This window comes from Conger conger, chromosome 1 (assembly GCF_963514075.1).
Source record: "Conger conger chromosome 1, fConCon1.1, whole genome shotgun sequence".
NCBI classification, from domain to species: domain Eukaryota; kingdom Metazoa; phylum Chordata; class Actinopteri; order Anguilliformes; family Congridae; genus Conger; species Conger conger.
This window is the reverse complement of record NC_083760.1, coordinates 67,076,797-67,104,475: the sequence shown is the minus strand read 5'-3', so window position 1 is coordinate 67,104,475 and position 27,679 is coordinate 67,076,797. Positions and strand designations below refer to the sequence as shown.

The following is a 27,679-nucleotide window of genomic DNA, read 5'->3' as shown; positions in this document are numbered from 1 at the left end:
TAATATTATAATTATAATTTATAGAATTATTAGAAAATTATAGAATATCTATACACATTGATATGACAATCAGTGTACCAATATACTGTATTAATTGTCAAGTGGCAAGTTGCGACACATTGGTGCATTGATATTTTGAGTACAGCCCTAGTGATACAGTCACTAAGAAGTGCATTGAGCTGTCACTGGGTTGCTCGCTTGATTCTCAAAACATTGTACTCTCCTGCCATTCAATGATTAGAAGATGAGAATGACAACATTGTCTTTCTTCTGAGAATATTCACATTTATCATAGAGAATGCATTGGTTAAACCGTATACATTCTAGTTTCTCCTGTACCTCAACATCCATTCCATTCTTAAAGGATATAAAAAAACAACTGTTTAACAGACAAACTGAGGAATACACTAAATTACGATGAAGACAGTTGAAAGACAGTGAAAACCGTTTTGTTGAAATGAAGGCATTCCAGCTGTTTGAAAGACACAGTCTGATAGCCCTGCTCACTTCTCACAGCTGCTGAGACCACCCTCTCCTCTTTGCTGTGAAGCATGATTTTGTTTATTTCTGGTTATTGTCATACGCATTGCTCACGTAATGCCAGTGAGGGAGAGACGTCTCCAGATGAGTGAAAATATAATTGCGATGTTTGTGCCTGAGTTCAGGAGAAATGTCTCTTAAATATCCTTCTCTCTGTACACTCTGCACTTTCATGTGTAAATAACGCACACTTACTCGGATTAGGTGGTTGCTATGGCTGAAAAAGGATTATTGTAAAGTGATACTGTTATTTTGTAGAAGCAGAAAGCAGGAGGAAAATAATGAGGAGATGTCTGGTGCTGGGATAATGTAAATGTGATTAGCTCAATTGTAAATGCAGACACCTGCAGTGATTGTGTTGTCTTTAGTGATGATCAGATCCGGTGGGGTGAGCAGATTGGTGCTGACATTGTTTTTGTCCAAACTGCTTTGCTGTATACACTCAAGCAACACTGATTTCTAAAGACCATCATCATTCATTTTTAATAAAATGTCAGATTTTGTTATAAGAAGCTTCTTTATCAGGTGATTATGCCCTTTTTTGATATTTGCAAGGTCACACTCCCATGGGGAAATATAATATTCCTGAATTCATCATTCTCAAAAAACTGCTTAGGGAAGGCCTCTGGGTTTGAGCGGCTGGCACACGTTTCATAAATATGACCTGCGTACGATCCTGTGGCTTTTGTCGATATATAAGGAAATGAAGGCCACAGTGTATTGTTACCTGGCAACGGGCCCTGGTTCTGTTCTTCAGCAGAATGGCGGATTATTGTGTTTACCCTCAGACAGGGCACCTGCTCAGGCCTCTCACAGGCCACTCTGCTTTTCTGCGTCCTGGGCTGTTGGCTCAAAAAGTATACACTATGGGCCAGATTTAAGGGAGATCGGGGTCTGTTGTGACACGGGGCCAATTGTTTTGACCTGATCCGAAACCAGCTAGCCAGCTGTAAATCACATTCCACATCCCCATACACCCCCCCTTGAGAAGGTAATTGTTTTTTTTTCCACATCACAATTATTTTTCTGCTGATGTCATGCTTTTTTCATTTTTAAACGACTGTAACAACTGACCTCACCCATTGTAACAAACTACCCCAACAGCGGGGTCCATTGTTACAAGAAAGCGTAAAGTCAAACTGTATTTTTCTCATGTCCGATTTTAATAAATAACATCAATAGGTGATGGATTGAAGATCCTTGGTACAAAATATTGTCATTGTTATGCAAGCAGTTTCCTAGTAACCGGGTAAAAGACAAAACGTGTTACAACAGCCCCCGATTTCCCCTACCTACATGAAACTTGCAGTGCAAAATGCGGCCTGGCAAGGGTGTGAAATCAATGTCTTATTTACGAAGGCTACGGCTCGTTACGCAATCAGCGCATATAACTGCCTACTAATCGCATTTTGCGAATGACGCAGATCTTAAATGGCACAGTTTAAACTCATGTCTAGTGACAAAATGTGTAGATATTCCAGCTGTGGTGGGAATTGTCATTTGAATGAATCCACATGTGCGATCCTAATGTTGCGAGGAGCTTGACTATTGATGGAATAGAATGGGAACGTTGTGTGGCAGGATCCAGGGCACCTCAGGATAGGCCTGTATGTCTCCCAGAAGAGTAATAATTTGTATGGCAGGGTGCTTGTCACAGAAGTCACATTTATGTGATTATTTGGAGGATATCTAATCAAAACAAAAATGCAGCCCTGTATTTATTATTTTAGCAATGCAATTTCAGCTCTGTTTCTAACGATGCTCTGTTAAAGGCAAAAAGCATGCTCTTTCCGTGATGGACTAAAACGATTAAAATAGCATATGAATGCATTGTTGTTATTGTCACTACGATTGATTCATTTTCATTTAATTAGTCATTTTCAACTGCTGCGCTCAAGATAATGGTTAATTTAATTAATTATTTTGTAAATAGTTTCCGTGACAAACACCCATACTTATTGATTGCTTGGTTGCCTAATGTGTGGCCAACTGTATGGTAATGTCTTGCTTGGGGCGATAAAATAGTGTTGCACTTTTTCTCAGCCTATGGCTGTGTCTTTCTTCTTTATGCTGCCTTGATTACACTTGCTCCTTTGAGGCGGAGAAATTTCCGCCCATTATTTGCACGACGAAGCATTAAGGAGAGAAGCGCACTTTGTGATAGATCAGGAAGACGTTCCCTGGCCCGTGTGATTTCGTATGTTTGTATGTTTCTGAGGCAGAATGTGTCATGCATAGCAATATTGATCAGTGATATGCCAATTGATGTCAACAAAAACTAACTAACTTCACCTCATGGGTCCTTATTTATGCACTTTTGGGTCAGAACTGCCTCATGGGTCCGTATTACTTTTGGGTCAGAACCGCCTCTGCCTGACATCCATGAGTATCTTCACTGCTGTGAGCTGTACCCTTATTCAAAGTGGTCCTGACGCCGTCATATGCGGTGATGAATGCATTTTCATTTTGAAGCTAGCCCTGACATTGCTTGAGGTAGCCATGATTAGTTTGACACTCACACTAGAAACTTCACACTAGATGCAAACTAATACGGTAACACTACGATGGCATTCATTGAAGTAAACGCTGGAGGCAAAATAAGATGACTTAACATTGCCAAACAAGTTCCTGTGATGTGTATATGGACTATAAAAATACAGCTTTGTGCTCTGTAGTCTATGGTTATGTTCTGGATTGTATGGCTGAATCTGTTTGATGTTCCCAATCCTCCCTTATGCTTTTTATAAAGGATTGATATCTGTATGATATGCAAGGGTTTGTTACTCATCCATGATGCAAGGAGTGATCATAAATAAAGGAACATGCCCAATCCACACTACAATTTATAAAGAAATTAATCATGTTGCTTGAATCAAGGAAATATTTTAGATCATTACATTTACACTTTATATAGTGCTATAGTGCTAGCTATATAGTTTCTAGACACTCAAAGTGCTTACAGTGATGAGGGGGAAACTCGCCTCAACCACCACCAATGTGTAGCACCCACCTGGTAGATGTATGGCTGCCATTTTGTGGCAGAACTCAGCTGAGAACATTGTTTTTGCCAATTGAATTAGGGGATAATTAGGTGGCAGGTTTAAAGAGCCACGGTTGGGAATTTAGCCACGTCATCGGGGAACCTCCTACTCTTTGGAAAGAGTGTCATGGGATGACCACAGTGAGCCAGGATAATTTGACCAGAGGGAAAATCGTCCCCTACTGGCCCACCAACACCGCTTCCAGCAGCAACTCAGTCTCCCATCCAAGTACTAGCCAAGCCCACACCTGCTTAGCTTAAGCCATTCATTCAGCAGGAGCATGGTGCATGATGGTTTATGGCTGCTGCCGGTATTTTAAGTTCAACAATACGGCTTGTGAACAGCACACAGCATACTTGATGACTGAGTCATGTCTTTGAGAAACCAAACCACTGTACGGGGGACTTAAAATATTTATGAATGAGCAAGTACATAATAACCTTGAGGTAATGGTATTATTCATTTTCCTACCAATACATTTGGAGTATGAATTCAGTTTCATACAGTGCTTGTGAGGAGAAAAAAATGTTTGTTTGGCTGTTGGTATATGACATCAAAATATTTATGTTGTATAGTAGCTGCTCAAATTCATTTTCATGTCTACATGCTGAGTGATATGCAGCTGTGATATCATTGCTGCTGTTTTTCTGCTGGTTGCCAGTGAACGGAAGATAAGGTTGAACACTCGGGTACTTGAATGCGAGGCAATAAAACCATTGTGTAACAGGGATAGGCTTCAGTGCTTGTTTGGAAACAATGTGGATTGGTATGTATTCATGGCCCCTCTTAGCATGCAGAAAAGCAAAACATATTTGTAAGGTATAAGGAATGGGGAAAAGCATTAACCAGTATCTTCAAAGATTAGATAGCTGTGCAAATAATTGCAACTAAAATAAATAGACCTGCAAATAAGCTCACTCTTCTCTCCATTGTTAAAAACTGCCATTTCATTGGCTGCTGCCGTCACACCAGGTAAATCAACATTGCCTTGTTTCCCCCAGAGGATCAGTTCAGCCCAGCCTTCATTACTGTGAGGTCCCTTAAATGTATGCTGTCTGCAGTCCCCAGTTCCCTGGTCGCAGCTGTGGATGGCTATGACAGCATTCACCTCGGAAACCAGGAATAATTTGTCTGTGACATGTAAATGCTAACATCCCCACTCTCTTTCTCCACAGGAAAGAGCTGGAGTCCCTCAAAGGTAAGAGGCCCGCTCAAACCTTTCTTCTGTGCTGGAGCTCACTGGGCCTGCTGGCATTTCACAAACTTTTATGAGCCTCTTCCTACTGTCTGTCAGGATAATCAGAGACCCTTTCTGAAGGTGAGGGCGAGTGAAAGGCTCTAATGTGTCTGTGCTCAGGTTTATCATGGCTGGGGATAGCTGAGTGAAGCTCTACCTTTGAAAGCAATATGTTTTTCTTTGATGTTACGTGATAATCTTTTGTGTTATGTGATTCTAAATGAACAATGATATGTTGGGCTGTATGACACATCAAACCCAGGATTTCTGTGAAATCCTACCAGTGTCACTCTGCTACATCTGCTATTTTGTAACTTGTTTCTCTTCTGTGGATGGAGTAAAGTAGTATCCCCCTTCAGACTGGATGGTGGAATAAAATGGCAACTTAGCCGTGGGCATGTTCAGCACCTTCTTACATTTTCACGATCGCTTGCACACCTGCCCCCGCCCCCTAACCACCAGTGTGTATGTTAAGGATCTTATGCGTGGGTAAAGGTCATAGGTTGATGGTGCTCCAGCTGCACCTGTGCTGAATGAATGGTCGGGCTCTGTGAAAGAGCTTTTTCTCCTCAGTGTAGCTGTGGGAGAAGAGGTCTTACACGTTTCCTCAGCCTGGATGTTCTTACCACTAGAATGTTCTGAATGGTGTCTGCCAACTGAGCAGAGCATTGGAGTCATGGAGTAATAACCCACCCCCCATACACATCTCTCGGGAGCTGACCCAGCCTGTGCCCTTTGACCCCCTCCCCTCCCCCCCCTCCCCCCAAGGGTTTTCCAGCAGTCTCACAGGGCAAGGCATGAGGTCACCTTTTACCGAGAATGTGTTATTATCTGACATCAATAATATAGTGCACAGTAACTCTCTCAGAAATGCTTTTTCACCCAGCCAGATTGCCCCAGCATATTTGCTGTAAAAATGTGTTTCAGCCCGACCTGCATCTTGGCTCACGAGTGATGTTGCAGCAGATAGGACACAAAATATCCAGACAGAAATATGTTTCATTTTCCCATAATGTTGCACATTAAGCCCCATTATGAGAGAATTGTAGCTTTGCCTTGAGACAATATTCTAGAGCATTCCATTGGGCTCTGATGTTTTCAGAAGCCTGAATACATTACGGTGGTAGTTGTGCCTCGATTATGGAAACATGCATTTGCAGGTTTTCCTGAGGTTATTTGCCGTATACTGCATGTTGTAAATGCTACTTGGCAAATTGTTTGACATTAGAGCTGTTACTATAGGTATTGCATTGCTGAAGTATTGTCCCATTCAGGATAACAAGCGCTGTATGTTATATGCACCCTAATTGTGTCTGCTTCAGAGGTAACCCCGTGTAATTGAAGAGGGCCCCTGAGTGGAGAGGCAGGCCTGTGAATCTCGCCTCTGACAGATTACATAGATTTTCTCCCATCAGCCTCATTAACATCTAAACAATAGGAACAGTTGATTTGGACAAATTTCTAACCATCCCGTTTGAGCTCAATTAACCTTTAAGAGCTTGTATGATGGAGCAGATTGATTGATTATTATTTGTGTGTTGATCATACAGTGGCGCAGAGAGCCCCTGGGTGCAGAATAACCTTCAGGATTTTTCCAACATAATTAACATGATCTTTTTGCACTTGTCTTTACAAGTAATAATAATAATAATAATAATAACAATAACTTGACATGTTATGTATAAATTGTCCTGCATAAGATGTCTTCTAAGTAATGTAATACAGTAGGGATGTGATATAATATGCTCAGTTCAAAATGGCTTCCTTTCTGGTGGCGGAGAACACTGTGCATGTTGCTATGCAAGGTTGCATTCTAAGGCTATAAATATTGTGGCTCGATCGATGGCTGCAGATACTGTATGTTGGTAGCCAGCATGGTACAGCACTGTGAAAACTGTAGACTTCATAAGGATATGGGGTGAAAACCTTTGGCTCAAGCTTAAGTGAAATATTTGTTGAATTTTGCTCTTTGTTCTGCATGGATTTTATGTTTACAGTCTTAGTGAGGCACTAGCAGGAGTTGAAGGTTTTACCCTGGAGTGAAGATTGCCCATGTTATTGTTGTTTCTGAGGAAAAGAACCCCAAATTCCAACGATAATTACTCCTCCAGCCAGTCCATTTCCATCGTGTGACGCTGAGTAAAGAATATCTATATATATCTATATATAGTTCAAATACATTACGGTTGGTTATATCGTAAGGCCCAAAACATATGATTCCGCTTTCAAAATGGGAACTTTTTTTGTAATCATTTGTAAAATATGTAAAATATTAAAAGCAAGTATAATAGCAGTTTGCGCTGTTCATCTCTGTATGCTAATTGTTCAAACCAGTTGACTGTAAAGGCATTGAAGTTTAATATAAAAACTTAAATGGCCAATAGCATTTCAGGTAGTACTTGCACGCTCTCGGTGAGGGACTCGTTTAAGGCTGCATTGTAATGAGGATAAAAGTTCTTTGGGAAGCCATTTGAAAAGGTGATTCAGTCAGAAGCAGACGCTCATTTGGCGTGTATGTCCCTGGGCTCATCCCATTCCCACAATGCACCTGGAAGATAGTCCTTAATCAAGACTATTCAGTTTTGTTTTGTTGAACATTTTATCTTGCAGTTATGCGGGAGTCAGCCTGGGTTCTTTTCCCCCCATGTTTTGTATAAACCATTCAGATGTCACAGCTGCGGTATTTTGGCAGTAGTGCTCGGTTTTAAGGCTCTCAACAGGCTTCAGATGGTGCTGATATTGTGACATGTTTAGTGTTTTGAGCTGAACTGAATAGACTGGCTGCCTCTTAGTAGCTCCTCGTGAGATGAAATTGGCACACCCCTCATGCTATTAGAAGAATCTCTGCATTTACGTCGCTCCGGCAACACCGTAGATGTTGAAAGTGAAAGACGCCGTGCGTTGCTCACATTTAGCTGCCAGCTGTGCAGAGCCTTTTCCTCATCCTCCAGCTCCGTGGGCCTTGCCAGAATCCCAGTGTGGGTCTCGGGCTTCCACCCCTTCAGCCAGCATCCACGGCTAAATGACGCTCCTAGCCTGCCTGTAGCGTTTCTGTATATTGCCCTCATCTGAAATACCACTGCACATTTTTAGTCTACCCCCACGGATTATAGGTTTCTGATATTTACTGGCAGGATTTATACATCTTGTAAATGTACTCCTTGTGGGAAGATATTTAAATATTGCCGGCTGTGAAGATGACACATAATAACGTGGAGAGAGTGTTTATTTGGCTGTGCCACGGTTGGAAACGCCAGTAAAACAGGAACTAAAAGGGAAAGAGAATGATGACCTGCACTGAGAGGGTGAAATTTGAATCGTCTGTGCAAGTGGTTTTTCTAGTTGTTTTTTGTTTTTTGTTTCTTGTTTGTTATTTTATGCTTTTTTTTGTGTCAATTCTGAAGACTCAATGCTGTTGTCAATGTAATGAAAGTTATTATGCTGCAGTGTGTAAGTGTGCCAGCCAGGCTGGATGGGTCTTATAAGAGACTGACCAATGTACTTCGACCAATGTACTGACCTGTGTCCCAGAACATATTGGCAGTATGGGGAACCAAAGCTTACAAACATTGGCCGTGCAGTGTACTGTGTGTGCATGAGAGAGAGAGAGAGAGAGAGAGAGAGAGAGAGAGAGACACACAGACTGACTGTCTTTGTGTGCATGTGTGCGTGTATGTGTGCATGCTTGTGTGTTTTGTGTAGGTATGAATATTTCCATATACACTCAGCATGTGTATGGAGCTATTTCCATATGCACTCAGTTTGTTGGCTTGCATATGGACGTGCTTGAGCACGTGTGCTATAGCTTATTCGTGTGAATTTTATTCTGGAGGTCAGTGACGTGAACCTTCTTTACTCGATTAATGAGCTCTCTGAATTTTGCGTCTGAATCTGGTCACAGCTGTCCAGATAAATATTGAGTGGACGGGAATTAGAGCTCGTCCCCGTGAATCCCCCCCGTCTGGGTCTCTGCGTGGCTGTAGTCCCTTCCCTCCCCCCCTATCCAAGGCCGGCGAGTGGTACGTTCCAGGCACACGCCTCTCTACTACAGCAGCAGATGCACGGAGTGCTCAGTCTACAGGCAGCGCTGCAGACCAGCCTCAGCCTCCCAGCGCCCGTGAGAGAGGGGAACACCACCGCTCTGTGAGACGCGTCTCCTCACCTCTCCTTCTCCCGCTGAGGAAGAGGATGAGCGAGGGGTGAGCGGAGCGGTGAAGGGTAGACTCAGCCGCCCCGCACGACTCCTCGCCTAGCCCCGCGTGCCCCCTCGTCCGCCAGCTGCTCCTCCACACGGGAATGTCTTCTCCGGGATCCACCGACAGCAGCAAGCGCAGCTCCTGTAGGTCTCGCCTCCTTCCCCCGGCCTGGCTGCCTCTTCTTCATGGGTCTGTGATGTAGTGGGTTTGATGGTGCCGTCAGTGCAGACAGTTCGCTCTCTTCTTCTGCGGTGTTACTTTGGATTTTGTGGCTCAGTTGCAGCTCCGGGTTGGGGTTTGTAATTGTGTGCGGGGAGAATTAATGAACCTCATTAGTCAGGCTGCTGGCTTCTCTTTCTCAACAATTCAGTTACAGAAAGTGAGAGACACAACAAGGTGTGTTCCGGAGACGGGTGTGTTAGACGGGTGTGTTATACGGGCGCACTGCGTTACAGGAGCACACACACTGTGGCAGGATCTGTCAGTGCTTTCATTGAACGAGCAGTGTGTTACAGGAGACCACGGTGCATTACAGGAGCAGGTGTTAACACCAACGCACAGTTTAATTCCTCTCTCGCTCGCATGTGGAACTGTTGGAGATCATATGCTGAACCATGCCTCTGTTTCAGTGTGACAGCAACACTAGCATACACTGCTGTAGGTGCTGGGCTACAGGTTTGTTGGTTTATTCTCATATGAGGCACTGCTGTTGTGAAAGGGACTTGCGCTGAATCACTTCATGCTGTATCTGCAGCAGTAAACGTGACAGGCTCTATGCTAGCTTCTGTACTAACTGGAGAGGGCCTGTCATGGGCTATTGGGCCTGACCCGGGCCTGGCCTGGGTTTGGCTGGATTTGATTGATGGGATGCTGTGACTGGCTGTGGTTCAGGTAGCCAGGCGTGGGGGCTGTGATGGGGAAAACGCAGAGGGGCTCCGTTATTGATTCCAGTGCAATGGTCGCCTTTTGTTGCTTTTGTTATTGTTCCCACATCCTCTGTGTAAGATGCCTTTAATCTCCGCTATATGTTGCATTCAGGTTTTCCCCAGAGCAGACCCACTGATGTTTGCCCAACTGTGAGGTCATGGGCTCATAATGCACACTGTGACCTGGGTGGCTGGGTGACCAGCTGTAGTGGTGACTGTCCAGAGATCCAGGCTTTAGGTTCATCTCAAAGGCAAAGGTTCTTCTGAACCTGTAAAATGGAAGCTTTGAAAATATGATACCGTCTGCATTCATAACATAAGGTATAGCCCTAAACCTCAATATGGGTACTGTACCTTTATATGATCTCTGTGCAAGTGATCATTATACATTTGTTTTGACCTTGATATCAAAGAGCGCAACCTTAGGATAATTGGTCATTGTTATGCTTCTTGCTGCTGATTGTAGTGACTATTGTTCAGGTGGTTAGTTTCAGTTTGTGTCGCAGGATGCAGAAATATTGATAACTGGGGATGAAGTGATTCGCTTTTGCTCTCCGTTAATTAGAAACACTGTCCTACGGGCATAATTGGTCTGAAGTGAATTTCATTTCACTCTTCTAGATAACCAGATGTTTATCAGGCAGTTACAGTATTATTCTGTACTGTTACTTTTGTTTGTATTCAACTGCTCTCATATGCAATTTAAGGTTTCAAGGCTTCAAGATAGTTCCCAATGGCCAAGGACTGTAATGCATGTTAATGTATGCATGTATGTTTAAATTGCAACATGGTGGGGAAATCAGAATAAGATAACAATAATCTGAAATGACAACTGAAATGTAATATTTTTCTCAAAAGATATGCAATGCAACAACATTCTGCTTTGCTTTTAAAGCTTTCAAAGCTTTCTACATTTTAACAGGAATTCAAAAGTAGTGTAGCTCCCAGAAATTGTATGTTGTAATCAAATGTCGTATATACATATTCCTCTTATATATTTTAGGTTTGCAAATGTTTTCTCATTTTGTGGTAGGTTTTTAGGGTTGGTTTGGCAGGCTGAATAAGCGCTGTATGTCTCGTGCTTTCACAGTAGGACAGATGTGTGCAACTGGCTGTTGTGTTCGATGACAGTAGCTTTATTATATTGAGTCATGAGGCAACACAAATAGGGCCACCCATTGCTTTGTTAGAATAATGTGTTCCAGGTGCTAAGCAAGCATTAATTGAACTGTTCAGCAGATGTTGTGATGGAGGCATGTATCTCTGTATGGTGGACTGTGTGTTTCTGTGTATGTATCTCTGTATGGTGGACTGAAGTGGGTTTGGGCGAGTGTAGTTTGTTCCCATTTCTGCGGGTGCCAGGTCTGTCCATCCTCCTTACTGGAGTTAGCGTCTTTGCTGTCTGTAGGTGCCTGGTGTTACAGGCATCGACACGGTAATGGAGGTGTGGGGTTGTCTGAGTGCAGAATTATGAGAGGATTGTTGATGAGGTATTGATTAGGAGGTCTCTCGCCTTCAGAGCGAATGCCTGTGGTGTCTCACACTCAGCAGTGAACGGATTGTAGCACAAGCTTGTTATCTGAATGGGAATGTTTTCATGGCGTCTCGTTATTCATTAATACACTGTGCGTAGCTAGCGTGAATATAAATGATTCAGTATCATCATGATTAATGTGCTCAGCAGATGGTCTTATCCAGCCCAGCTTGCGTGGATCACGCCTTCATCACGCCTTGGGCCGTTAACTGAAGCAAATGGGGTTCATCTGGAGCGCAGTGGCCTCCTCCAGCGGGAACCTGCAGCCTTCCTGCCCCCGTCCACGGTGGTACTTCCGTTTCTGAGTGTCCCTGAACACTGTGGTACTGTTGAACACTGAGCCCATAGATTGCTTGATTCCTCACCCACTGGGAAGAGAAGGCTGTTGTTGCTGCTGGAGCCTGGGTGCTCTTTCACACATTTCGACATTTCGAGCCTTGCAGAGTTGTAGATTAGCCTGGAGTCCAGAGTTATATTATGTGTGCTTGACTTATTCAAGTAATTCGGAATTCACACTGTGCAACCAAGCGGGATTCTTTGGCTTATATCATCATTTCCTTCTTTTATCAGTAAAACTGCTCCAGCCTAAGTTCTTCCGCCTTTCACAGTGGTGTAACTAAGACCTGTCGGCCCGGTGCAAATTACACTCAAGGCCCCTCCCCTTCAATAACATCATGCGCAGTGCGCGTGCACCAGAACCACTGACCGTTGACTAAGCACAGAGAGCGCTAGCCAGTCCTCCTAATAGATAGCAGTAATGTTACTACCAGATAGGAGACAACATCACAATGTTACATTACTGTTTCTGACTAACAATGGCTTTACGGTAAATAGCAAAAATGCTGCTCACTCATTTAAAAGGACATCCAGCTCAACTTGCACTCCGCGAAATCATCCACCAAGCTCCACAGGTCCAAATTCCTGGCTCTGTCATTTTCAATTGAAAGTATGAATAACCCAGGCTAAGATGCAGCGGACTTGCGGTTGCAGTTCGCTGCAGTTGCACACCGGGGACCGGGGTTCGATTCTCGGTCCTGCCAAAAGCCAAGTTTGGCTGGCTCACGTGGAGCAGCATAATTGGCTCGCTGCTCCAGGGGGAGGGACTTGGCAGGGTTAGTACATCACCGCAGAAAAAGCACCTCGGGCGCCTCAGAATCACGGTTACCAGCATGTGGCGAGACGGCCTGAAGAAGGCGTGTCGCTCTCGTAGGGCCGCCGAGGGACGGGGTGTGGGCGGTGTATCTAATACTAGCTCTAATTGAATCCGGAAAAAATAAAAATAAAAATAAAATAAAGTATGAATAACCCACTTAGTCTCTCTTATTCCATTCTGCTCTTTACAGTTCTTGATAAGTTTTTAGTTTTGAGAACAAGCCAACGCTGGCTGTAGCGGCAGTCACTAGTATGGAGAAATTGAGAATCAACGCAGTGCACCATCTGCCAAAGGCTGTTGCTTCTTAAAAAAATCTGATCTACCTTTGGTAGTTTTGCGGCTTTTTCCATATTCAAGCATTCTCTTGATTTTTTTTTTTACTAGCTATCTTTTGCTGATCTACAGTAAGGCTATCATGAAACTGAACGTAATTTATCAAGCCAAGTTCAAAGTCGTGATAGATCGTCCAAAACAAATAGTTTCCCACAAACCTTTGCGAAGCACAATTACAAACAGATAAGTATACAGATAATATCAGCAAACATTTTTCATTTGTCCCTCTAACAGCATTAACATGTCAGTCATTTGCTCTACTGCCAAACTAAGAAATAGGAAAAACACATTATTGGTCTGTAACCATGGAGGAGATATGGTATGCAAATGAAAGGTATTTTTAGCTTGAGAAAAGATTCTTGTCACCGACGCACAAACTCCAGCATAGGCCCCTCCCCACCCCGGTGCAATCACATCGCCAGTCCCGCCCTTAGCTCCGCCCCTGGCCTTCACTTCTGTGTTTCTGAATCTGAAGTTTACATGAATGCACTGGCTGCCAGAGTGAATGTACTTTGTCACCATAGTGAACCTTTCAGGAGGCTGTAGTATGAGGAGTTCCTCAGCCTGTTGGAGTATCTGTGGCATCTGTGGGAGACTCAAGGTGAGAGGGATTGGGAGGGCGTGGGGTCTGATATTGGAAGGCTTTCTGACAGTGTGAACATCTGTCATCTGTGCGACTGCCGGAGGGCTGCCTGTGTGTGCGCCCGGGCCTGTCGTCTGTGAGAGAGGGAGGGGGGAACCAGGAGCACTGGGCGCACTGCTGGCAGGGAAAGATTTCTGAGCTACAGGGTGGTACGGTTTGGAAAGGAGCTTTGGCAAGATTAGCCTCAGTGTAAGAAATAAATTGGGAGAATTCGCATTAGCAGGCACTGTGGCAGTGGAGAAGGTGGCAGTGTACACAATACTCTCGCTCTCTCATTTGTTCTCTTGTTCTCCCCTCCCCCAGCATCTCATTTAATGAGCTAATTAGAAAGAAAACCAATATTTGTTGAGCGGCAGACGCCGTCTCAGATTGGTTCCCATAGGTAGTGCTGTGATCATGTTCACCGGAACAGGAGGTATTAATGACGATTTCGTTCAGGAACCATTTTCATTGGGTTAGCAGAGCAGTGTGCAGTCCAGGTGCTTCAGGTGCTGAGTGACTTCTTCATCCTGAGTGAAATTGACCACATTTGTTTGAAAAAGGAAGGCGATTATCTCTTCTTCCCACAAGGCAATGAGGGCGGATGAGAGAGGAGTTATTGAAACGGAACGATTTTCCTCTTTGTTTATTCTGTGGGGGGAGAGTGGGTTAATGTGGTGTACAGTCTTTCACTCTATACAAGAGCGAGCGACTTCACTTGTGGGAGTAAGAGAGAAAGAGTTGTAGGGAGTGACGAGTGAACGGAGAGAATGGGAAGGGTTTATTCAGAAGGGATGGAAGGACAGAGAGAGGACGGTGAGAGGGAGAGCTAGTGGGTGAGTGGTAGGAGCAGAGTGAGAGGAAGGTGAGTGGGATTGTAGGAGAGATGGAGAGTGTGAGTGGGAGAGAGAAAGAGGGAGTGTGGGTGGGTAAATCTGTGAGAAAGACTGAGATAGTGTTGGGAACAGATTGTGAAACGATGGGGGTGAACACAAAGACTGCATCTGCCTATCAAAGTCCAGCTGTGGTTACTAAGACCACAGAAAATGATAATTATTCAGGATGACAGCAGCTCATGTTAATACGCGTTTCCAAATTAACTTGCTAGGCTTAAAATGGCAAGATGTACAAAATGCATATTGCATGCAGCTGTTGTAAACATGATTTATTTCTGCATCGTCTAGAAATACCCTAATTAGTCTGTTTTTTAATGACTGGTTTTTGTAGTTCATGCTGTGACACTGTTTGGTGTGTGCTTTGCCCATTTTATCATAGGCCTGCAGTTTGAATGATTATCTTTATGACTGCTGAAATAAAATCTGGATGTGCCTCCATTAAGTGAGTGGTCATATGAGTGGTCTCGCTGACAAACTAGCTGACGTTGACTTTTGCTCGGTTTCAAATGAATTATGTCCGTTACAAAACCATGTTACTTAAAACACAGCTGATATAAAGTAGGCATATTGCTTAACAACGAAATGTGTATGTCCTCGAGGAGTTGTTAAGAAGTAACCAGCAGTTCTAAAGGGATTGTCTTAAGGTGCTCTTACTCCTGTGAATTTAAGGGTTTTGTCAGTCGCTCCCATGGGCTTGGTAATTAGTCCAGTGAATACATCCTATTATTTCTTCCTTAACAATGCCTTTGAAAAGCCTTTTCTTGTCGGCTGCACTGTAGTATGAATGTGTTTGCTTTAGATGTTGGTGTGAGTGGATACTATTCATTATTGCAGCCTGACAGATTAAGTTTTTTGGCATTACATTGAATGAGGACAGTATCCCACTCTAGCCTACATGCCTACTGCTATTAGACACTCAACTTTACAGTAACTTACATGCTATATTATGCCATTACACTCCAGTAGTTGTAGAATTACATCATCCCCACTCCAGGAGAGCAAGTGAAGATGTTATTGTGTGTGTTTGTTTTCTGGTTCATCTAATCTCGCTGGCAAGCTTCTCTGTTGGCAGACATAATTTGATCATTTGTTGAACATGACTCAACCCATAGTTCTCCAGTGGGGTAGAAGAGGTAGCATTATCATCAGGGGTAATGTTGAGGCCAGTGTGTTTTGTGCTGAATATTGCTTCTTAAGTGAGCCTTTTATTACTTTCATAATTTTATAGAAGTATCTGCTCCTCTCATATTTTATATGAGTTATCAAGCTGCAGGGTGTGATGCACTGATTGGTTGATTTATTGATTGATTGATTGATTTGCATTGGTGATACCTTTCAGAGATCTTTATGGGCCCATTCTGTACTATTTCTTGTAAGTGAAGGAAAGGCTGGACAGGAGCAGGAGCTGTCAGGGTGCCAGACCGGCCAGGTCCAGCCCCGGTGACACACACGGATGGGTACTGTTTCCACTAAGCCACTGACAGTTAGCTTCGTTGGCCCAGTGGCAGTTCTGATGTACGGTATCATATGGGGGCTGAAACAGGGGCAACACTGTCCATCTTCCAAGAAGTCACCGCTGCGTGTCAAGTAGCACACTGGCACTGTACAGAGAGGTGTGAAAGGAACACGATTGCTGCTGGGCAATTTGAGTTGACTGTATCAAAGACTGTATATTATTTCTATTAACTTTGCAGGTGATGACGAAATACAGAACACTAAATTGGCGAGCGTTCAGAAAAGTCAGCAGGAGTTTCATCATGAGCATCGCAGAGCCGGAGTGAGAAGAGTGAGATGAATGTATGCTTAGAAGACCGTATTGGCACAAATGAAGTGTCTAATAGTTACAGTACTACTCCGACACGCACATGCACGCAGTGCACTGATTCATTGGTAGTTGACATTTTGTGAACGCTCTTGCAGGCTGTTATGCCTGTCCATGTTCAAGGCAGTGAGCAGTGCTTCATCATGTGCTTATACATGAGTGATGGCGTTGCCAGTGCCAGATATTGTCCAGCTCAATACCGCAAAGCCACTAGCACTTGATCAAAGGCTTGTGAGATTGCAAATACATAATTCTTGTCCTTTTCCCTCGTCAGTTCTGTTCATTTTATTTTACAGAACAGAGGTGTAATTTTGCGGCTCTCGGGGCAGGGGAAAGCTTGGCAGTGGAGCTGGGATCGTAGGGGGCTGGGAGCTGTCACTCCTGTGCTGTAATTGGGACAGGGTGATGAAGCAGTGGCTCTCGGGCACAGAAGCAACGTCGCTGATGGGCTTCATTTTGAGTGAAGCCACAGGCTGCTCTCCTCTTTTATGGACCAAGGGTACCTGCTCGTTCTCTGTGATTCGCTACTGAGGACTGTTTGTTTATTTACCAAGAAGACTTGCTGACCTTTGGAGAACAGTTGTTGCTTCAGGCATAGATGCAGCCTTTCGTGTATATAATTCTTGCACCAATAGAACACTTAAGACTGAATTTTTGGGTCCATTTCCCAAATTATCCAAACAATCTACCTTACAGTGGTTGTTTTTTATGCCCATCTAATTGGATGAGTTGGGTACCTTTGTGGTTATTTAGAATTCAGTTTACAAGTAATACTGACACTAGAGTGTTTTTCTCTTTCTCAGCCACTCTACTGAGAAATGTAAGTGTAGTTTTGGCCTCTTCGTAGTCTTTTATTGCAATGTTTTCCTCTTCTCTAATTGATTAGTTCAATTCAGTAACTGTAGTGTGAAAAAATGATTGTGCTGTCTGAAAATGTAAACCAGAAAAATGGAAGGGACAGGCATCCAGTACATCAAGGACCCTGGTATAGTGTAGAGGCCACATGGGTAAATGTGTTGGAGCTCCCCTCCCCCGAATCTAAAATGGTACACACCAACTGTCACTATCCTGATTCTGCTCAAATGATTGGCTGAATTGAGCTGTGATGTGTTTGTTTCCCGCCTTGTGAGACCATGTAGGCAGGGGAAGATGAAAGATTGACAGGTTGATGTTATTATTTGAATCATAATGGCAGTAATGTAGCTCCTCTTCCGAGGTGAGAGCCAGGCCAGGGCCTTGCTCTGTTGACTTTATGGATGCATAACTGCATTATGGTCAGTGAAAAAGAATGGTGAGAGCCTTCTCTGCTCTGCTCAGGCTCCAAAAATCCACTTCTAATTCTGTTTGGGGGAAAATATATTCTTATTGTAGATATTATGCATTCATTTTCAAGTGAGTGTGCTATTTCTGATGAGGCTCTCATTTTAATTTAAAACTTGAAGATGTGGAAGTAAAAATGTCATAATCTGTTTATGAAAGATTCACAGTCAGGTGTTCGTTAAATGAATGTTTTGGCACACTGCTGTCATCAGTGATTCTACTTTCCTCATCTTCTCTGTATGAGTGAAAACGCATTTGCAGATCTTCTGTGAGTGTAAAGGTAGCATGCTGGGTATTTTTACTAAAAAGGTTGGCTGTGATGGATGGGAAAGTTTGGCTTATCGTTTGAATTTCAATGCATGATTAAGGAAGTGTGTACAGTATGTGTATGAAATTGGCCTTATTAAAACTTTTTTTTAACACTGTTCTGATGTGCCAGTGACATCATTACTAAAAATATATTTGGGCTGTAATGGCTTTTTCCTATCTTAAGAGTGTGAGTTAGAGACGTGGTTCTCAGATTTTTCTATCTGTGGAAGATGTATGGCTAGTTAGAATGTAGCACAGCTTAATCTGATTGGTGCACCCAATTCTGGTAAATGAATATTCAGTTAATGGGCATATTAACACTAAAATGTATTAGACCAGCAACAGGCTAGGATTATGTCATTTCCTGTCCCCCTGCTGCTTGTGTGGTGTTGCTCAGCACCACAAAATGAATCCATTCTAATAGAACATATATAATATTTCTTAATGCAGGTCATATTATAAATTAGTTTGAACATTAACTTCAAGGCTAGATATTTACCTGATGAACAATTCAGTTTATTGGGTAAAAAACAGAATGTTCAGGAAAGATGGACAATATGTACTAAATTACTAAATGCTAGGGCTGAATTATAAAGCTGCATTTTTGAGATTTTATGTAGATAATATGTTAACCATGCTATTTGAAGGTTTTATTAGCTGTAATGAATGAATGTGCAAAGTGTGGTGAAGACTGTTACCAAGGGTGAGAAGATATTGGCCCCTTCAGAGGATTTTAAATGCTGCCTACCCTGTAAAACCTGCATTGGATTTAATCCGGCTGTGAGCTAATTCTTGGATCAGGAGTATGGGTTGTCCGATCGAGTGGATACTTTTCTAGAAGGCTAATCGTGAGAGTTGGAGCCCTGCAATAGGAAGATATATTAAATAGAACGTGTCTACCGTATATCTACTAGACATGCTAGCCTGTGTGATATTTACTGACCAGAAACAGACCGATTCTTTTAAATGCCATGGTGTTCTCAGGACCATTAGATATTCTATGGGATGACATGAGAATTTTTAGGGTTCTGGGTTTGAATTTTAATGGTGAATTTCATGTTTGCGTTTGTGATGCCTAATAAAGGGTAAATCTGTGCCCTATATCCATTTCTACTGCATACAGATGGAGGTCTTAGGCTTGCAAAACTTGTCCCTTGCTGAATTCCTGGCAGAACATTTTGCAGTGCAGTTTTTGATCAGGTCCTGGCCTTGTTTTCAATAAAATAATGTCTCACTTCTGCAATAAAAGAATGAATGGCAGGCAACAGGAAGCATATATGCTTGACTTTTTGGACAGTTTTTTTCCACACTGCTGACCTCTGACAGTCATCTTCATATCATTCCTTTGACAAAACAGCACTATGTAAAGGCTTCATTATGGAACAATTATTTACATAGAGAGCTCTCTCATAGAGACTCTGTACTTCCATTTCAGAATACATCTTGGAGGAAAACTGCAGTCATGCCATGAACAGTGCTGAATCAGAATTCAAGAGCGATCAGGTGGGAAAGTCTTTATAGCCGATGCTGAGATGCACTGATGCATACGGTAATATACTGGATAGCTCTCAGACTGTAAATCTTTTCTAAACTACTATTACAATACATACACTATTACTATAACTTTACTGGGGCTGGTTTGGGAAGATTCAATATATGATATGCGCCTCTCATGGTCAGTTTTAATTAGTTATTGGAAGAATGAGTGTAGATGCAGCCTCTTGTGCTTTAATTGGATCCCGACTGTAAACAAGATGCAAAGAATGAGAGAGAGAGGAACGTGTTCCTTTCAATTGACCGCTTACAAGCACTAAGCAGGCCTTAATCTATTAACAAAGCTCAATGAACAATTTATTATGAAACAAGCCACAAACTCAGTAAGGATTATGCCAACACTTCCACGTCTGTTTGGTTGCACTCATCCGAGTCTGGGAAATATTAAATAAGACCAAATATTAAATAAGACTCATACAGTAGCATCCCCACATTCTTAGGGGTGAGATTACTGCCACAGGTTGACATTTTTCTTTTTGCTATTAAAACAGGCAGGCATTATAGAATCATGTTATATCTCCTTCTCGCGTTCTGCCATTACTAGACCTTGTGTCCATAGCCAGAAGCTACTGCTGCCAGAAGTTTGCCTGTCTCTTTCTCTAACAAGCAACAACGTGGACGTGGCCAGTCTAATTGCCGTTCTCAATACACGCTGACTAACAGACACCTTCCACTGAACCCTTGAATGAGTCAGAGAAGTGCAGCAGAACTGTGGAATTTCATCACAATTCTGTCATTTGTATTCTCCTGTTGCCTGGTTACTTGTTGAATTTCCTGTAATAATATTCTTTCCAGCTTCTTTCCAACCCCTCTAAAAGCTCTGCGTTCAGGAAGAAAATCTAAATGTAAGCCAGTGAAATAGATCCCGGGCTGCAGCCTGAGTGCTTTCTGCAGCACTGGCACTTTCTATGATGCTGTCATATTTGCTGTAAATCAGTCATATTTTCTGGAATAAAAAATAAGGACAAGGGAATTGTTTTCTACAATATTGATAATTTCCACAGCTTTGCTGTTTGCATTTGTAATGTAGCTAAGGTCTAATCAAATTAGAATAAAAGTGTGCTTTTCATTTACAGCAAGAGGAGTATTTTTAAATCGGTATCTTATGTCACATTGATTACATAAAATCCCCAAAACCGCATACGAATATTCTGTGCACACTTTTATATTACCCTACTTCCCACTCGGCCACAGTAACATGCAATAACTATGCAAGTTAACGTTGACAGAGTATCTGGCTGAGAACACAACATATTGAATGGACAAAACAATATGATATGCTCTGAAAACAAGAATGCTAACACAAAAATTACATGAGGGGTTAACATTCTTGTTTTCAGAGCATATCATATTGTTTTGTCCATTCAATATATTGTGAAGTTGTTCATCAATTAATTGAGTGGGGAAACCCTGCACCTATAAACAAAAGGTGTTTTGAAATTTGACAATTGCAGGCTAGAGAAATACATGAAGCCTTGAGGGCCAGACATAGCTTTTTCATAGTCATTTCAACAAATCAAACTCTTGTCATGTTTCGAAGAAGATGGCGGCCAGCTACTAATTTTCAAGTGCTCTTTAGTAGCATTGCATGACTTTGCAGGCCAACACTGTTACTGTGTTTTGGAACCCCAGACCTGGTAGCAACTGGTTTGAGCTGAAGAACCATATTTGAAGCACCATGCAGACTGTTGGAAATGTTTAATGTTCATCCAGTCGAGAACATTCCACTTTTTCGCCTTGATGTACTGTAGGTGCAGAATGTGAGTCGCATCTATCATGACTGAGTTGTCATTGGGCAGGGTATGGCTTAGAGAGAGACATGTCGGTGTGAAACTGACAGAGCTCAGAGCACGATAAAGCAATGCTTTTGACATGAAGTGCCATGCCACTGCCATCTTAACTGTGCCTCCAGCGAAGCAAACAGCCATATCTTAGCCAAGCCTTGGGCCTGTTGTCCTTGCCTCACAGTATGGTATTAAAATGGACATGTTTTTCAAGACAAGCAGGCTTACTTGCACTGATATGTGTACAGGCCTTTCTTGATCTTGAGTACTTTTGAAGTGTGTATGACTCAGCCTTCCTGCAGGCATCCTGGCCTTTTCTTTCTCTCTCCTTCTCTCTCTGCCTGTAGATGTGTGAGATTCATCTGATGGCAGATGCACTCCTCAGTCAAATGACCACATACTGACAGTGTAGTGAAACAGACAAGTTTTCAGCCTACAACAAAAATGTGTTTTTCTTTTGAAAAGTAATGTTTCACAAAATGTATAAGAAACTGAGGTAGTGATTGAGGGTTTGCTTGCTGCCTGTAGTTTCAGTGTAGTGTGGATATGGGGATATCTGGAATCTCCAAACCATCCAGTTAGTGCCTTGCCTTGTGACTTCAGAAGCTTGTTTTGAAATGCCACTTCCCTTGTGTCATTTGGTGCAGGGCATCATGCTAAACATTGTGACATGGTATTTGATAAATGATACACTCTCAGAAGCATTGTGGGTAATAGCCTTGCAGTGGGCTCGAATCTGGTTTGGAGTGCACTCATACGTCTAACTGCTCTCCACAAATTTGGACATTTAATAGGAACCCAATTCTAATGAAGCTGTATGGTGCATTGACTCCATCTTGTAGAAAGCTCTTCTTACCATTTGGCACTCTCCTCCCCCTACGTAGAAAAACATAGTATTTCACAACTCATTACTGCACATCCTGATCAGATGCTATATATAAGTGCGCTGAGTTCTGCGTCTCAAATTCTTATGAGCTTTATTGCCATGATAATCACAGTGTGTACTACTGGCAAAGCATTACGTAGTGAGAGCGCAGTAAACACAGCATTGGCATTAATGATATAGGCCATGAAACCTGTTGTATAATGACATGGCATCCAGAACCATAACATTAATATAAGTGACATGTTTATTTGATGTGCGTTCCCTATTAGTCTATGGCAGGCTGCTACTTACAGGGCAACTACACTAATGGTACAGTGTGTTCGGTTTTTCCAGCTCAGTCATGCTGTTTCATTCTCTTGTTCCATTCCCTCCACCTGTTTTTCACTTCCTTTCATCTTCATCTCTTTCTTTTTCTCTCTCCCTTCCCACCCATTTGCTGCCCATCTGCTTGCACTCCTGGAGACCTGCGAGTAGAGTTATTATTATTTTCTATCACACACACACACGCACACACCCGCACACGCACACGCACACCCGCCCCAAATGCAGCCTGATTCTTTCCCATAACCCTCAACCACCTCCTGTACTGGGTATCTAATTCCATATTAAACTCAGCCAGCATGGTATTACGGTTTAGTAGGTAAAGCTGAAAATGTGTGAACTGAGAATTGCACAGAATTTTAAGTGTGTCTAAGCTGATAGCTTAGTGGGGGTGTAGAAAATATGTATAGACTGTTGCAAAGGTACCCTGGCTTCCAGCCACGGCAGCGAGAATTGTGTTTCTGTGAAGATTCTGCCATCCACACTATGTATGTGAAAATAGTATTCTTAGCATTAGTGCTCACTGTGGACCATGCCTGTCTGGATTTATTGCCCTTATTAAGACATCTTTTGTAGATTCTACCGGTACCGTGCATAGGTCACAGTCAGCTGTAGCTGCCCAAGTCATAAAATCAGTGTGGGAGCAGATTGTGTCCTTACTCCTGATCCTTTCTGTGGTGTTAGTGGATCATTATTAATAACTAGCTCAGTGATCCTGGAGCCCTCCGTACATCCAGAGGAAACATCTATAATGAGTAAATCCTCATTAATTAACCCTGGCAGAGCCTGGTTAGTGCCTTATTAATTGCAGTTAGAATTATGGGAGGTAGTTTCCACACTTGTCATGTTTAGTCATTATTATTGTCTGCCTTTTCCTGCCTGTCTTTGTAGTGTCTGAAGAATGTTCTGGCAGGGTGGCAGTGCTGCAACAAGTTGTTCCTATTGTTTTACCAAATTGTCAGTAAAAGCAAAATGTTCCAGTTCTTGGAGGTCTACAAAGTCAGTGAGATGTAGCTATATAAATTGCTGGATGAAATTATTAGGTTAAACTGATAGGTGCTGTTTTAGAAAGATAGCCACCTTTCATATTGTCATCGGCAGACATTTTCTGTTGAACTTAATTTAGAGCTGCTAGGCTTCTTGTGTCCAGAACAGCCTCAGTGTACAGTACATCGTAGATGATACTACTTGTTTATGTTGCAAAAGTGTGTAAAAGCAGGAAGGAACTCTAGCACTGTGGCACTGCCGCACTGGTGGGTTAAACGGTCTCAACACTCACAACCTCATGGAAAAAATAAGTTGATTATTTTTAATTAAACTCTTGGTAACACGTCATGCTAGCCATGGTGGCAAAACTGAGTCATTTCATTTTAAAAAACAGAACCACAAAAACAGGCATCTGATATTTGTGGTATTTATAGAAGTGTGGTTTGGTAGATTTCACTTTTTCCTTCATCTGTGGTAAGTCGTACCTCTGCGAGAGCTGCTTTAAGTGAAATGTTGCTATGATACCATATAGTAATGTCATTGAACTGGAAGATGGATGTGGGCCTTTTTCTGCCTTTAGGAGCTGGCACTGAATTTCAAAACGGTAAAAAAAAACAAGGCACTGTAATGTGAGAATCAGCAGCAAATGATTTAGTGCATTGCACTTTTCTTTGTTTTTTTTTTTTTCTATGGGTTTTGATTATTATAGCTGTACAAATGCCAACCATTTACCTTTTACCATTATTGAATAACACTGCTGTGCTGGGCACTCGTATCAGCTTGCCAGCTAGCATGTTTAGGTATGTGGCTGTGGACTAATGTTTTGGGTTTGGCTTTTTCTATGTACCTTGGTTGTCAAGCTTAGCCTATTGTTCGACTGAATTGTTGGCTATGACTGTAATGTTCGGTTCAAGCTGGAGTATTGTACTCATGAAAGATTCACTGATGACTGTAAGCATAACACCACTGAAGTGTTTTAGCAACCTCTTTTGTTGCAGCAGTTTCTGCTTCACATTTATGTCTTTAAGTAATGGCATGTTAGGCTCCCCCTTTACTCCCTCCATTACCTTTATGATGTCATTCCTTTACAAGGCTGACATAATTGAGTGTTAAATGCTATTGTGCATTAGCTGTGGTGTCCTTCCTCACTCTGCCTGTAGACATTAACATGAGACGATGTCTCCGCATAGACCTTCATAGCATCACACTCTACGGTACATTTCAGCACACTCTCGTAATTCAGTTCTATTTCTGAATGCGAGTAGCCTACAGGCTAAGTGACTGCAGATTGCAGATCTTGTAAAAATAATTGCATACTTGACCAAACAGCTTAGATTATATGAGAGACCTAGTGTGTGCCTGCGTCTGCTTTTCTGAGGAAGAGGATTTCTGCCGTCACCTCCCTCTGCCACTGATGAAGGCTCACCAGGGATTAGCTGACCGTAGTCCTGTGAAGCCCCATGCAGAGTACACTGAAACTCAGCTTTAAAAAGAAAAAAACAAGCCAGTTAATTATAGTATATTACACCATTCTTCATTTTGTTCACAAATGTCCCTATCCTATCAAAGCATACTTAATTAGCTTTATGTTTAAATCATTGCAGTTATATATTTGATGTTGCAGTACTGTATGAATGCTTCACCTGTGTTAAGAGCCTGTTGTGTTGTATGTTAATGACATACCCATATAAAAACCATTTATTGTTATATGGATACGACAGGAAATGATACTACTTGAGTAATGTTCCACCCTTGAGTGTGCGCACACACACACACACACACACACACACACACACACACACACACACACACACACACACACACACACACACACACACACACACACAGCCGCTTCCTGATGCTCAGCGGAGTGTGTTCTTCCTGTCTCGGTGTAGAGGTGTGGGCTGCTGAGAAGGGCCTGCACACTCAAAGGCAGCTCGTGGAGTATTCTCTGTTCTGACGGGTAAGTTTTGGTTTTACAGACGTGGCTGTTTTGGGACAGGGATCTGGGGTCCTGCACAGGTACCTGGGATGTGAGCTGTGCCTCTTGTTTTACTGGAGCATCAGCATGGCATGGAGGAGCACACACTTTTAGCATTTGCCGTGATTTCAGCACCAGTGGCTTCCTGATTGTGGGATTTAGCCTTGGCCACATCTGTACTCGTGTGTGTGTGTGTGTGTGTGTGTGTGTGTGTGTGTGTGTGTGTGTGTGTGTGTGTGTGTGTGTGTGTGTGTGTGTGTGTGTGTGTGTGTGTGTGTGTGTGTGTGTGGGGGGGGGGGGTCATTCTTACATTCATGCTTTTAGTTTAGCTCATTCTCAGTTTCTTTTTTCTAGGCCACTGCTATCATACCCTTGAGTAAGGTACTTAACCTGCCTAGCCACAGTATAAATGATCCAGATAACATGTTAATGTAATCTGCATAAATTGCCTGGATAATGGAATGTGGTAAGGACATGAATTGTGATTTAATGTGCGGGCACTGTGACGGAGGTGCATGCTCTAGAAAGAGGGAGGTGCTGTTTTTCCGCTCCTGTGCAGTAACTTAGGCCGGGCCTCAGTGGCAGACATAATCGCTTCTTCATACCTGTTAACTATGTCATTGGAGCTCTTAGGAAAGCAATCTCAGCATAGCTCGCTCCATCATTCAAGGTCAGGTGTGGTGTGACCAACTCCATTCATTCAAACTTGAGCAATTTATACATTTTTATCATTGCAGTTGTCTCTACCATTGTGATGATAAAACTCATCCGCCCACACACTCAAACACACATATACACACATACACACACACACACACACACACCACTGTAAAGAGTAACTGAACTTCCGCTGTAGAATTGTTCATCTCTCTGAGCAGTCAGGAACAAGTTGGCATTTGGTGTGATGATATGGGGGAAGGGTGTTAGTCTCACTGGATAGAAGAGCATATTGTGAGCACTCTGTTTGAACACTTTAAAAACTCTGCATTACTGGTTACCATGATGCCCCAGGCTGTACCTACACTACAGTTACTCTACACTGGCTCAGGATGCTGTCAGGATTCAAATTCTACTCTGGATAGAGGTGAAGGTACCTGTGTATTATTAATAAAGCTGGATTGTGTGTGTAAACCTCTGGCTGAATAAAAGGCCATTGTGTCAAACGTGTTACACGTGTAGCCCTGGATAAGGATGTCTGCTAGATAGTCTGTGACTGTTGAAATAGTGAACCTTCAGCACTGTACTTTAACCAGAGGAGAGTCCTCACACCACATGTCCATGCAGTCACTTATTAATTAGAAATTATTCTAATTTTATTTATTTAATTTTATTTTTATTTGGAGCTCAAATACTTTTAACAAACAAAGCTTGAGGACGGTGACATTTGGCTTTTTCTTCCCCAATGGCTAAATTTGCATTTTTGACGGTTTGCATTTGCAGCACTTCCTTGTTCTGATTTCTCTGCAATTATGCAGTTTAATTTTAAGCACAACTACCACACACAGGGCTGCATACATAATGGAGGTATCCGTGTCCTTTTCAGCGTTGCTTCTTTCGGTTAACAGTGAGAACCACGGCACAAAAGGACTTAATTACGAAGAGACTAGTGACAGCTGTATTTACATGTCTGAAAGAAAGACGGTAAATTCCTGCCATTGCTAAGGGTTGTTCTGCTAGAGTTGCCCTGAATGGGACAAACAGCTCCATTAATGTGGCGTAATAGTGGCAGCCGGAGGTTGTGTCTAAGGAACGGATCAGTTCAGGGACTGCAGATTGGGATCACACATTGAGAATTCCTCACCAGTGCCTCCAGGTGTCTGAAACACCTGCTGGCTTAAAGAGTTCTGAAACGGGGAAGGGACACGACTGACAGCAGAACATGCAGTCTGGACTCAGAACTAAGCCAATGAAAAGTCAGACCTGACAGGTCTCTATATTCAGTGATGTTTGGATGTTGCCAGTAGTCTGTTCAAAGTCATTTGTGTATGTATATGGTGTGTACGTGTATGTTGTATACAGTAAGTGTGGCAGATCTTTCTGTTTGTTTTGACTCGTTATGGCCTACAACCATCATAAAATCTGATGCAGGGAAATGCATACTGTAATTCTCCTTTACAGTAGAGCACGGAGATCACATATCATAACCATGGTTAAGAGAGGATCATATCAAAGAGAGGAAGTCATCACTTCCTGCCAGAGTGAGAAAGAGACAGGAAACCAAAACAATGCTCTCTGCC

At 42.6% G+C, this 27,679-nt stretch overlaps 1 protein-coding gene across 3 annotated transcripts in view; it reads left to right on the top strand.

Annotated features, from left to right (window-relative positions):
- dtnbp1a (dystrobrevin binding protein 1a) overlaps positions 1-27,679 on the top strand; it is a 50,505-nt gene that overhangs the window by 15,028 nt on the left and 7,798 nt on the right. For all 3 annotated transcript variants that reach the window (XM_061254290.1, XM_061254282.1, XM_061254273.1), the window contains one exon: positions 4,757-4,779. In XM_061254290.1, the coding sequence (XP_061110274.1) occupies positions 4,757-4,779 (23 nt within the window). The remainder of the gene's footprint in view (positions 1-4,756; positions 4,780-27,679) is intronic.